This window comes from Anopheles maculipalpis, chromosome 2RL, assembly GCF_943734695.1.
Source record: "Anopheles maculipalpis chromosome 2RL, idAnoMacuDA_375_x, whole genome shotgun sequence".
In the NCBI taxonomy this organism is placed as follows: domain Eukaryota; kingdom Metazoa; phylum Arthropoda; class Insecta; order Diptera; family Culicidae; genus Anopheles; species Anopheles maculipalpis.
In genome coordinates this window covers 97,825,417-97,839,028 of record NC_064871.1, presented here as the reverse complement: position 1 = coordinate 97,839,028, position 13,612 = coordinate 97,825,417, and the positions used below count along the sequence as shown (strand labels likewise).

At 49.4% G+C, this 13,612-nt stretch overlaps 2 protein-coding genes across 2 annotated transcripts in view; one reads left to right on the top strand and one right to left on the bottom strand.

The window, feature by feature from the left end:
* Positions 1-9,272, top strand: part of LOC126567714 (low-density lipoprotein receptor-related protein 1) — a 74,756-nt gene extending 65,484 nt beyond the window's left edge. Inside the window, exons 9-14 of the mRNA XM_050223973.1 lie at positions 48-5,719; positions 5,792-7,251; positions 7,337-8,179; positions 8,244-8,769; positions 8,854-8,974; positions 9,049-9,272. Of these exons, the coding sequence (XP_050079930.1) occupies positions 48-5,719; positions 5,792-7,251; positions 7,337-8,179; positions 8,244-8,769; positions 8,854-8,974; positions 9,049-9,234 (8,808 nt within the window). The 3' untranslated portion in view covers positions 9,235-9,272. The remainder of the gene's footprint in view (positions 1-47; positions 5,720-5,791; positions 7,252-7,336; positions 8,180-8,243; positions 8,770-8,853; positions 8,975-9,048) is intronic.
* A 1,579-nt stretch (positions 9,273-10,851) lies between these two features.
* LOC126568688 (uncharacterized) lies at positions 10,852-13,491 on the bottom strand. The gene is made up of 4 exons (XM_050225203.1): positions 13,363-13,491; positions 12,751-13,021; positions 12,121-12,672; positions 10,852-12,062 (listed from the first exon to the last, which is right to left on the bottom strand). Exons 1-4 carry the CDS (start codon positions 13,489-13,491, stop codon positions 10,864-10,866), a joined length of 2,151 nt encoding a protein of 716 aa, XP_050081160.1. The 3' UTR covers positions 10,852-10,863.
* Between the last annotated feature and the right edge of the window lie 121 nt (positions 13,492-13,612).

Below are 13,612 nucleotides of genomic sequence, written 5' to 3'. Positions count from 1 at the left end.
CAATTGTGATGATTGGAAAAATGCTTCCTTTTCTCTTCCCGTTTCAGATCATTCAAGTGCTTTCATCTCACCAAGACAGTCACCCTATCAGCACGATCACCATCTATCGCGATTCGATCTACTACGATGACAATCATGATGGCCGCATAATGCGATGCAATAAAAACCTATGCCAAAATCCCATCTCCGTGAGGAATAATACGAGCGGTCTTAATGCGATCCGAATGTACCATCCCGGGGCACAAAGTGGCACCAACTCTTGCCAGAAGCGAACGGACGGAACCTCGGCCACGGGCTGTGAACATCTCTGTATCCCCGTATCAGCCCAAAGCCACGTGTGTCGCTGTGCGATTGGATATAAAAGCGATCCACGTAACGCATCACGCTGTATCGGATTGGACGACATTTTGGTGTATTCGATTGGTCATCAACTCAGAGGTATTGCATTGTCCCCAACCCAGGTAGGGACGAGCGATTCGCAATCACGAGGCAATCAGGATAGCCTTGGGCCGTTGCAGCAAATTTCGTTAGCTACAAGCATCGATTTCCATGTCGCAAATGATTATGTCTACATTGCCGACACTGATCGTGGATCAATCACACGCATTAAGCGTGACGGCAGTGCACGGGAAGTGATTATAAGCAACTTTGAGCAGGTCGTAGATGGCAGCACACTCGATTGGTTAGGCGGCATCGCAATCGATTGGGTGGCCCAGAACATCTACTGGACGGACCAGAAACGAAACTTGATTGAGGTGGCACGATTGAACGGAAGTCTTCGGTACGTGGTCGCTTCGGACGTGGAATCGCCACAGTTGCTGGCGATCGATCCAATTCAAGGCTACCTATTTTATGTCACGCGCGGAACTATTGGTCGGATGGGATTGGATGGATCTGGGAACTTTATCCTGGTCAATCGCACCACTGGCATCAGTGACCTTGCTCTGGATCTTGAAAATCAGGTAGTTTATTGGTGTGAAACAAGCTCCGACACAATCTGGAAGGTGGACTACGACGGTAACTTGAAGCGGCTGTTGTTGAACGGAACATCGCACAATCCAAAATCGTTGGATATCTTTGCGGACTCCATTTACTGGGCAGATTCGCGTGGTAACATCTATGAAGCAGGGCTGAGCAACGTTTTCAACTACAGAAGTGTGGTGGAAGCGTTGGAAGTATCTTCGCTGAAGGATATAAAAATTTTCTCGAGCCACAAGCAAAGCAAAACGAATGCCTGCGGTGTATCGAACGGAGGCTGCCAAGAACTTTGCCTATTTAATGGTACGCATCCCATATGTGCCTGTTCGCATGGTAAAATATCACTAGTGGATCTGAAGACCTGTGAGCCGTACGATAACTTTTTACTCTTCTCGCGCCAATCGGCGATCGAAAGCATACACATGACGGATGAGAGCAACATTAATGGTCCCATTCCGGAAATTAAGAATGCTACTTTTCTGAAAAACTCGATAGCGCTCAGCTACGATTACGACCAGCAGCTTATTTTCTACTCAGACGTTGAACATAGCACAATCAACTGTGTGCACTTTAATGGCACCAACCATAGACGTATCGTCACAAAGCAATTAACCGTAGAAGGACTTGCATTCAATGTGCTTACGCGTGTACTGTTTTGGACATCGAAAAATGAGGCCGCAATCCGATCGCTCGATCTGAGCAATGCTTCTCTCTCCGATCCGGTGGCAAATGCGGCGCTTGTACAGGACGTAATTAAGCTCCGCGCTACGGACAAACCTCGCGGAATCGCCGTAGAGCCGTGTCTCGCGATGGTGTACTGGACAAACTGGAATCAACAGGCCGCCTCCATACAGCGTGCGTATCCTTCGGGATATGGGTTGGAAAGCATCATCACCAGTGACATCCAAATGCCGAATGCGCTGACGCTCGACTACCAAGCGCGCAAACTGTACTGGGCCGATGCATTCCTGGACAAAATTGAGCGGACGGATTACGATGGAAAGCACCGCGTTGTGTTGGCACACTCAACCCCTAAGCATCCGTTTGCGCTGGCCGTGTTCGGTGATCTACTATTCTGGACGGATCTAACCGTGCACGCGGTCGTTCGTGCCAACAAATACTCCGGCAGTGACATCGTGCTGTTGCGCCGGGATATTGCACAACCGATGGGAATTGTAGCTGTGCAAAGGACTGACAAGGAATGTGCCGCTGATCCGTGCCAGATTATGAACGGATTCTGTGAAGACACGTGTCTGACCGATGCGTCTGGAAAGGTGGAATGTCATTGTACGCAAGGTGTGCTTGCTTCCGATGGCCAGCGCTGCATACCGAAGTCGGTCAGCAATTGTTCCTCGTCCGAGTTTAGCTGCACCAACGGTAACTGTATTCCGTTCCATCTGACCTGTGATTCTATCAAGCAATGCCTGGATGGCTCCGATGAGTTACCAACCTTCTGCGCTCACAGACCATGCCCGGCTGGATTTTTCCGATGCAACAATGCGCGTTGCATTCCACAGAATCAACAATGCAATCACATACAAAACTGTGGCGATGGAAGCGACGAAATTGGATGTAGCTGCAACAGTGCAACACACTTCCGATGCACAAACGGGCAATGCATCGTCAAATCAATGCGCTGTGATTATGAGCCCGACTGCAAGGACGTATCGGACGAGATCGGATGTCCGGTGATGCGAAGCTGCATGACTGGATTTATTAAATGTGCCAATACGACCGCTTGCTACATGCCGACGTGGCGCTGTGACGGCGAGAACGATTGTTGGGACAATTCAGACGAACTGGATTGTCCGACGGCCATCCCAACCTGCCCGGAGGATAAGTTCCTGTGCGCAAACGGGCGCTGTATACCGCAATCGTGGCGCTGTGACGATGAGGACGATTGTACGGACTCAAATGGCGGAGGCTTAAGTTCGGACGAGGTGGCTTGCGTGAAACACTGCAAACCAAACCAATTCAAATGCACAAACACTTCCGAGTGTATCTCAAACAGCTGGCAGTGTGATGGCCATCCGGACTGTGCCGATGGTTCGGATGAGGGTGAGCACTGTTCGAGACGGGACTGTCCCGAAACGGAATTCCAGTGTCCAACGACGAATCGTTGCATACCACAGAAGTGGGTGTGTGACGGTGACGTCGATTGTGGTGCTACGCAGGACGACGAGATGGGTTGCGACGATATGATGCTGCACGTGTGTGATAAGACTTCGTTTACGTGTACGAATGGTGAGTGCATCAGTCTGCTGGCCGTGTGCGATGGCGAGCAGGACTGTGTGGACGGTTCAGACGAGCCACTGTACTGCAAGGAAGACGACGATGGGTTCGATGAGGAGGAAGGATCCATTGACCTGCGGTGTGCTGATGAGGACCACTTCCGCTGCAACAATGGTAAGTGTATCGCGCGCAATCTCACCTGCAACGTGAACAACGATTGTGCGGATGGATCGGACGAAGATATACGATTATGCCGTAATACGACGCTGATCTGTGCCGGACCCGATCTGTTCCGGTGCGAAAGTGGAGCCTGCATAGTCAGCAGCATGCTTTGCGACGGTGCCAATGACTGTGGTGATTGGAGCGACGAGAAGTCGTGCCAGGTCAACGAGTGTAAGATGATTCCGGATCTTTGCGCACACGATTGTGAAGATCTGCCTGTGGGCTATGAGTGCGTGTGTCGGAAAGGATTCCGGGTGAATGTGAACGACAAGCATCTGTGTGTGGATGTGGACGAATGTACGGAACAGCAACCGAGACCATGCTCCCAGACCTGTGTCAATACGCACGGTTCCTATCACTGTTCGTGTCTGGAAGGATTCGTACTGCGTGATAACGATACTTGCCGTGCGGATGGAGATCAAATCATCGCACCAAAGCTCATCTTCTCCAACCGGTACTATCTGCGAGAGGTGGATTTGAGCGGCGGAATGACAATCCTGGCCCACAATCTAACAAACGCCATAACGCTGGACTTTGACTGGCAGGAAAAATGCTACTACTGGTCGGATGTTACACGGACGGTCACCACCGTCAAGCGAATGTGTGACAAAGGCGAAGCCGGAGAGGACAATCGTACCATTGAGGTGGTACATCGAACGAATTTGAAAAATCCCGAAGGTCTAGCAGTTGATTGGGTCGGCCGAAATTTGTACTGGTGCGATAAAGGTCTCGATACGATCGAAGTGTCGAAGCTCGACGGAAGATATCGCCGAGTCCTGATTAACAAGGACTTACAGAAACCTCGCGCCATTGCGCTCGATCCTTACCGGCGCAACATGTACTGGACCGATTGGGGAGACGAACCGCACATTGGCCGGGCCGGTATGGATGGAAGCAATCAAACGTTCCTAATCAAAGATCAGCTCGGTTGGCCAAATGCGCTTACGATTAGCTTTGAAACGAACCAGCTATTTTGGGGTGACGCTCGGGAAGATTACATCGCCGTCTGTGATCTGGATGGGAAAAATGTGCGAATACTGTTAACCCGAAATCGACAGCCGGCACTCAACTTGCATCACGTTTTTGCAATTGCCGTGTGGGAGGATCGCATCTACTGGTCGGATTTGGATTCGAAATCGATCGAATACTGTCACAAGTTTCGGGGCGATGGTTGCGGTACGCTCATCAATACCATACACCGTCCGATGGACATTCGAATCTATCATCCCTACCGACAGAAGCAACCCGCCGATAATCCATGCGAAACGGCCGGCTGTCAAACACTGTGCGTTCTTTCGCCAGAACCAGCCGGCTACCGGTGTCTTTGTCCGGACAACTTCAACCTGGCAGCGGACGGAAAGAGTTGTGTGGCGAATTGCTCGGCCGCACACTTCCAGTGCCGGGACACGTTCAAGTGCATTCCTTTCTATTGGCGCTGCGACAAGCAGGACGACTGTGGGGACGGAAGTGATGAGCCGGAAGACTGTCCCACGTTCAACTGCGAGGCGGGCCAATTTCAGTGCCTCAACAAACATTGCATTAATCCGAGCCAAATCTGTGATGGTATCGATCAGTGCGGCGATCTAACGGACGAGCGAGATTGCGATCAGTTCGAGTGCTTCAGTTCACACTTTAAGTGTGGTGCCTCGCCGGCAAAGAATACGAGCGCGTTCTGCATCGAGGGTGCCCGACGCTGCGACGAAGAAGTTAACTGCCCGAACGGGGAGGATGAGCAGGACTGCGAGCCAAAAAATTGTACCTCCACCCAGTTCCGGTGTGCAAACGGTGGCAAGTGCATCGATCGTACCTGGGTGTGCGATAACGTACCGGACTGTCACGATGGTTCGGATGAGCAGGTTTGTGGTCCGGCCACTACGTGCCCCGAGCACGAGTTTCGATGTAGTGAGGGTCGCTGCATTCCACAGTCATGGCTGTGCGACGATGAGAATGACTGTGCGAATGGGGAAGACGAGAAGGAGAACTGCAAGAAACCGGAAGCGATCACCTGCGAACCGACTAACTTCCGGTGTAACAACTCCAAGTGTATACCGGGAAGATGGCGCTGTGATTTCGAAAACGATTGCGGCGATAACTCGGACGAGCTGAACTGTGAACTGCGCAACTGTTCCGAGTCGGAGTTCCGTTGTCGCGATGGACATTGCATTCGTGGAATCCGACGTTGTGACAACGAGTTCAACTGTGCTGATCATAGCGATGAGGAAAACTGCAACGTTACTTGTGGCGCGGATCAGTTCAAGTGCAAAAATCATCCGGCCTGCATTAGCAAGTGAGTAGCTTTATCGTGAAGTTCTTTTTTCGCCATTCATTCACACACAGAAATTCTTGTTTTCAATTGCAGCAAATTTAAGTGCGACGGTGATAACGATTGCATCGACGAATCGGACGAAGAGGATTGCGAATGTCAGGAGGGCGAATACCGGTGCAACAATGGGAAGTGCATTCTCAGCAGCTGGGTGTGCGACGGCATTGACGATTGTCTGGACAACTCGGACGAAATGGGCGAGTACTGCAAGGAGCACGGTTGCAACAAGCGTGCCTTCCGCTGTGCTAATCGTAACTGCATACGAAAGAGCTTGATGTGCGACAACAAGGACGACTGTGGAGACAATAGCGACGAGAAGAGTGCCCTGTGCCAGAAATGTCCGCCGAACTCGTTCCGCTGTAACAGCGATTCGAAGTGTATAGATATAGCGCTGCGCTGTGATCAAACTCCCCACTGTTTGGACGAGTCGGACGAGATTGGATGCATCAAGACGGGCTGTGGGTTTGGTGCGTGCAGTCAGCTTTGTGTGGAGAAGAAGGGTCACTTTACCTGCCGATGTGCGGAAGGATACGCGAAGAGTGGCACGGGACGCAATGCAACGTGCGTAGCGGTGGACGAGCAAGGGATATTGCTGGTGGCATCGGAATCTGATTTCCGCAGCCTCTATGTGGACACACCGGTGATGGGATACTTGCAGACGTCTTCGCTGAAGATCGATCGGTTCGATTTCGCCATCACGCGTCACAACATTACCCTGTTCTGGATCGATAGCTATGACACGAGCATCAACAAGATACTGATGGACACGACGGTCAAGGATGGAGATTACTCGCAAACCCCTCCGAGCAAAAAGAAACACTCCCGTCGCGATCTGCCTGCACCGGCACCTCCATCATACGATCGAATCAAAACGCTGGACGGTAAACACTCTTCGGTGGTGCTGAAAGATGACGAAATTGTACCGATTGCTATCGCGTGCGATTGGCTAACGGAACGCTTGTACGTAATCAATAAGAAACGCAGCAATATCTTTGTGATGAGCTTCAACGGTACAAATCACACCACGCTAACGGCTACCGGCAAGCATCCGATCGATTTGGTGGTAGATCCGGTGAGCGGTATCATGGTGTGGTCCATCATGGAAACGATCATCAGTTCGGGAATGGATGGTCACGCCAAGCAAAAGCTTGTGCACACCAATGTGGAGTGGGCATCCGGTTTAGCTATCGATACGATAACGAAGCGGCTTTACTGGGCAGACTATCGAAAGTCTACCATTGAGACGTGCCTTCTGTTGACTGGTGGCGATCGTCACGTGATCGCCGAACTCCACGATTACTCCAAACCGAAGCTGCTGGATGTGTTCGAAGATAGTGTGTATGTCATACTTTACAATCAGAACATTCTGAAGCTGAACAAATACGGCCGAGACAATGGAACGTACATGAACGAGGAAGCACGCAGTGCAGGTAGTTCCGGTGGATATCGGTCATCTGATGTACACTTCATTCATCCCCTAAAACATGACAGAAGTGGTAAGTCTGTAGGGCTCTCTCTCTCTCTCTCGCTCATTGTGAGACTATTAATTCACTAATGTGTTAATGCTTATCCTACTTTCAGTTCCGAATCCATGCATAATGCATCCATGCCACAATTCGACCGTTTGTCTACTCTCAACCGAAAACCGCCTACGACGTACCTGTCTATGTACCGACGCACGCTCTGTTGCCATTTTTGATGATCGAGGCGAAGTGAAGGAATGTCTGGAAGCGCCTCCTCAAACTCCGGAATGTAAGCTCCACTGCAACTATGGCACCTGCTTCATCGATGCAGACGGTCAACAAAAGTGCAATTGTTCTGCCAGCTTTGATGGTAAATACTGCGATCATTACATATGTTCCGGTTACTGCAAAAACAAGGGCTTCTGCGAGATTGTAAACAACGAGCCAAAGTGTACCTGTCTCCCGCAATGGACCGGCAAACGGTGCGACATCTCAACCAATAAATGCCAACGGTACTGTCACAACGGTGGCAATTGTACGATCGTGCAGCGTGATGGTGGCACGCTTAGCTGCAGCTGTCCGGCTGGCTACACGGGCGACCAGTGTGAACATTGTGCGAATTTGCGGTGCGAAAATGGAGGCGTCTGTCGAAAGACAACCACCGACCGTAGCCAGTGTCTCTGTGCGGAGGGATACGTAGGACGCAACTGCGAGAAGAACGTATGCACAGCGTTCTGTGAGAATGGTGGCGAGTGTACGATCGAACGGGGAGCAGCGAAATGTAGCTGTCCGGAAAATACCTACGGCGAACGATGCCAGCTTAGGGACTGTCCGGACCTTTGCCGAAACGGTGGAGACTGTGTGCCGGGTGAGCGACCGTACTGCAAGTGCCGGCAGGGATACGAAGGCCGATACTGTGAGCACGATTTGTGCGAACTGCCGGAAGGAACGCGTCCAAGTTGTAAGTTGGTAGCTTTTTTTAATCCAAAATGAGGTTTTGAAACAAATCGCTTTTCTTTTTACAGATTGTTTACTAATAAGACCCACTACTGAGCCTTCTGCACATCCACCATCAAGCACGTGTGGCTCCTTTAGCTGCAACAATGGCGGACACTGTCTGGAGGTGCGTGGAATGCCAATCTGCAACTGCACGATGCAGTACGCCGGCGAGCATTGCGAAAGCTACGTCACGTATCGCAATCCGTGCAACAATTTTTGCTTCAACAATGGCATTTGCCGGCTGGATCTGTTTTCCTCTCCGAACGGCACGTACATACCTTCCTGTGTGTGCATCGGCGAATGGACGGGCAAGCAATGTGATCGACCGCCGCGTTGCGTTGGTGACTGTGGTACCTGCATCGAGGGAAGCTCCATCAACGAATGCACTTGTGATGATAACGAAATAAGCACCTGTCTGCAAGAGGTATCGCTCAGCGAACTAGAGCGTATGGATCCGAATGGATCCAGCTTTACGCTGTCGGTACTGGCGATCGTTTTATTTGCGATACTCATCATAGCGGCCGGTCTTGGTGGTACTTTCTACGGACTGAGGTACGTATCTGTCCCACATTTAAATTGTGGGTTATTCACAATTTTATATAGACACCGTACTAACGCCGATGTGTTTTGTCACAGAAGAAGACGCACAGGACAACCGTTCCTGCACGCCCGGTTGACAGACAATGTGGAAATAACGAACCCAATGTATCTGGGCGATGCTGACGAAGGTCCAGCATTTGTACACGAAGACGATAAGGTAGGATAGGACATTCGCGAAGATTTTGCTTGATCGTTTCTTGATAACAATTTCGAGGAAATTTATTTTAACAGGTACACTTCGGCAACCCGGTTTACGAGCAGATGTACGCCGGCAGTGTAAATGTGCACAGCGACTCGTCAACAATCGCTGGTAACAGTGCACACCCTTTGCTAACCACCGGTTCAACCGCACCGGAAGAGAAGAAAGGTCTGCTACAGCATCCCCAGGAGGATACGATTGCGGCCGATTTGTTATGATGTAAAACGAAATAGTAGCAGTTGCTAAAGCGTCGGTTTTAGGTGTATTCTCATTGCACGTAATAGCAAAACCGTCGCACGTTTTAGCATCGCTACTAACACAACATCACCAGCCTACAGCATTGAGGGAAAGGTACTATTTGGCTTTAGTTACCTTATGCTTTTCAAACTGTTTCAAACTAATAGCAAAATGGCTATAAAAAGCATGCGGTATACACGCGTGGCCTTCAAGTGAATTACGCGCAAAAAAAAGGCCACAAACAAAAATCGCATCACCCACGAGCTTTAATGAAAATAATTTTGTATTTAACGTTCCAATGTTTAAGTTTAATGCTAAGTCAACCCGATGTGAAGATTATGCGTTGGTTTTACAGAACGTGCGAGAGAGAGAGAGAGAGAGAGAGAGAGAGAGAGAGAGAGAGAGAGATAAGCACGTAAGCATGGACCGAGTTGTAGTAATTTATAAAAACAATCTGGGATGTTCTCTCTCTCGTGTTTCTATCCCATGTGCAGCTATGGTTTTAATTTTATTTACTACAAACTAACCAGTTCCAGTGCTAGCATATGGGAAGAAATTTCGTTTTAGGTTAAAAGCCCTATTTTTAAAGCTAGCAGTGCGAACCGGAACAAACGAACAACAAAACTCAGACATTAACAATAATAGAAATAATTAAGCTTGATAAGAAGCGCGAATTGGCAGCGTGTAGCAGGCAGGTTTACTGAGGTGGAAAACCCTTGCTTTAGCCGCAAGCATTGATCGACAAATAACAATACAACGATACCGATGGAGAGAAAAGCAGTGGAGAACACTCCACATAATAATTTGTACAGTAATTTTGTTTTACTCGTAATCGTATCGAATTATTTACGATGAAACGACTCGCGTAGTGATTGAGGGGCAGCGCTAGATGATATAGTTAAATAGGAACAAAAGAAAACAGGAACACTGGCAGAGGAAGAACAAGAAGTGTATGTAGACATGTAGATTTTTCTAAAAATGGCTGTTGTTGTATTGTGTTTTTCTTCCGATTATTTTTTTTGTAACCGTTTGTCCCAGTACATGTGGAGGGTTCGTTCGCTCTCTTCCTGTGGTAAAGTGAAGAATTTAAGCATTTTGATCCTAGCAAAATAAAACATTCGGTCGTCGATTAGGTGAACAATCATACGAAATATGAGCGACGACTCAAAACCAAACCTAGATAGTAGAGTATATAATTTCGTTTTTGCCATTTTTTTCCACACAAGTACACAAACGCAAGAGAACTCGAACAAGTGTGATGAGTTAGAAATTTCAAACGAAACGTAAGATTTCACACACTCACTCGCCCACATGTTAATTGCTATCCGTTCGCCGTATGTTTAGTTTGTTTTTTGAGGTGAAAAAGAAGGTAATATTGTTATGGATATCGCACTAGTATCAATATGCATGACTCCTGCACGAACCGCCCGTTACAAGTTCGACCGGAAGTGATGTCAGGTGTGGTCAAAGAACGATGTTAAGAGCAAAAATATAAAGACTGTAATTTTTAAAAAATCTTTCGGGTTCGATTGAGGTCGCATTTGTTTATTGTTACAGCACTGATGAGAACACAGGTTTGGGGAGACAAGTTCCGTTGTCCCGGGCGAGTATCAGGAAACGATAATCGTAGGTGCAGCTTCCGCGGGTGGTATTTTCTTCTTGGCACGATTTTGCAGCCGATGAACGTAGATTAGCTCTGCGCTCCACATAAGCAGCGTTACGATCGTGAATCCGTTGATGAGAATGATGCTTTTCGAGTAGCTGCCCGTCCAATCGCGCAACACTCCAACACACGGTCCGATCGTCATCAGCACGATCCCGTTCGTGGTCATCTGTATGCTCGATGCGGATGGTAACCGCTTGAGCGGTATGTAGCTCGGGATAACCAAACTCATGTACACCGAACGCACACCCTTGGCGACACCCAGTCCGAACGCGACGATCATCATTTCGTCGTACGATCGCGCCAGCAGGATGCTAAATCGTGTCACTATCAACATCGACAGCGCAATCATGTACATGATGCGCGGGCTGAGCTTCAGAAAATCTCCCACGAACGGGCTGATGAAGCGGAACAGCAGATCGGCCAACGCCAGCGTCGACATGATCGAAGCGATCTGCTCCGTGCTGTATCCGAGATCGCCCAGAATGAATGGTGTCAGTAGGGAGAAGTTAATTTCCGCAAACACGGCAATTGACATGCCCAACATCATGTTCAGGTACACTTTATCCTTCAACAGCGTCAGGTCAAACGTGTTGACCACTTTGGTAAAGAATCCGTCCGACTTTTCGCCTATGGGAGCATCATTTGGCACCGTGGGTACGGATGACGGGGAGGAGGTAGCTTTGGTATTTTCGAGCTGCCGTACGATTGACGGCAGATGGGACGTTTCATCGGTGAGACCCTGGTTTTCGCTGAGGGCTGGCAGTTTTGCACTCCCAAGCGAACCTCGACGAGGCCCTCCGCCGTACCGTTCGTCGAAGATCTTCATCGAGCTGCCGAGATTGACCGTATCGGCCGAACCTTCGAACCAACGCTTCTGTAGCGGCGAAAACCGTACATTAGTGAAGCTCGAGAAGCGCCTCTGAGATGGACGACGCTGTTGCTGGTCCGATTGGACAAAGTGATCGTCGGCCAGCGTAACGGATGAATTACGATCGTCCCACATTGTTAAGGAACTGCCGAGATGTACACTTTCGGCCGAGCCTGATTGAAACCAGCGCAAAGGACGAGCCGGGCCTGTGGTGCCGGTTGGTTCAGCTTTTAGTGATCGCGTTTCCGAAGGACATCGTCGAACTGGAGCAAGAACTGGGGTGAAGATGTGGGTTAAATGTGGTACAATGAGTGAGAAAATGGTCTTTCTTACCTTCGCTTTTTGTGCGTTGCATCGATGGTATGCCGGGAGTATTGCATAAAAAGCCTCCCGAGGGGGGTTGAGAAAACGATTCTCGTTGACGAATCTGTGAGGTAAGCTCAAAACCGTACACACTCTGCGCATCTACATCGTGATCGATAAAACTACACTTTTCCAGCAATTCATCGTCTTCCTGAGCTTCCTCGTTGCCTTTCTCGTTACAATCGTCCATCGCTGGCTTACTTTTCACTTCCATCGTTGGACCAGACAACGCAAGTGCAGTATTCAGCTGGCTTGTTGGTGCCGGTGGTACGATAACTGTATGCCACTTGACGGGCTGTAGTAACAAAGCTCCAGCAATGATGTGTGTGGCCAATGCTCCAATGATCAGCAGACAGTACCGAGCACCATACAGACCGAGCAGAAGGGACACCAGCTGGGGCAAGAGGATCGGTCCCAAACCGGTGATGGTCATCGCAATGCCGGCGGCCTTATTGCGACGCACCACAAAGTATGTGTTGAGCGCAAGCGAGAAGGACGAATTGCAGAATCCCATTCCTAGAGCTGCAAAGGCAACGAAACACTAATCAACTCGTGTCTTGCGTCTTGACTTATGCGATCATTCTGGGACGGACAACATACATGCTATAATACTGTAGGTAATGATGAAATGGGCGAAATGTACGGCCGACGATGTCAGCATCAAGCCAGCTGAGAACAGGAACCCACCGGCCACAGCTAGCTTCCGGAAGCCGTATCTTCGCAGCAACGGTCCATTAAACAGACCGAGCGCCATACCAACGGCCGACGCCAGGTTTATGATCACCGATGCTTTCGTGGCAGAAATGTCGATCTCCCGGAACGTGTCTCTGAAGATTAGGCCGAAACTTTGCAACACCGGTACAATCATGATCTGTGCGAAAGAGAACATTCACCATCATTGCGGCGATGGTATCAGTAGGCTCTTTTATCGGAGTATAATGTCATGTCCAAACACCGAAAAAAAATCATGGATTTTGAAGTTATCTTTCACCCGTATTTTAATGAACGTGCACACTCTTCTACTATCCAAGACAAGACACAAGCTAGGTTAAGGCCCACGCAAATACCGTCGCCTAACGATAAGCAAATCCCGCGGGGATTGAGAAACACACCCCGTGATGCTTTCGACGCACGTTGTGAGAGACAAACTTGCGGAAAAGCTTCCGCATCCGTTCGCGATAAGGGATCCTCCCGCATAGGGTATGTACTTACATTGGCCAGACCGTAGGCAACTACAATCATCCATCCCCAGCCTCCGTCCGGGGCTTTAGTTCGCGGCTGAAGTTGGGCTTGCGTCTGCTCCAGCTTGCAACCCTTCATGGTTTGGGTTCTCTCGCCCATTTCAGCCTTTGATTCTTTCACACAGGCCTTCTTCTATCGCAACAGTTCACACGGTGCACAAATTTGTTGCAATTCACGTGGCACCTGCATTACAACTGTGGCCTTTTTGCCGGTTCGTTTC

Coding starts and splice junctions, on each gene's coding strand:
- LOC126568688 (XM_050225203.1), bottom strand. CDS start 13,491: ATGGGCGAGAGAACCCAAACCATGAAGGGTTGCAAGCTGGAGCAGACG. Junction 13,022..13,362: donor TTGCCTACGGTCTGGCCAAT/GTAAGTACATAC, acceptor TCTTTCGCACAG/ATCATGATTGTACCGGTGTT. Junction 12,063..12,120: donor GCAACGCACAAAAAGCGAAG/GTAAGAAAGACC, acceptor TCTTCACCCCAG/TTCTTGCTCCAGTTCGACGA.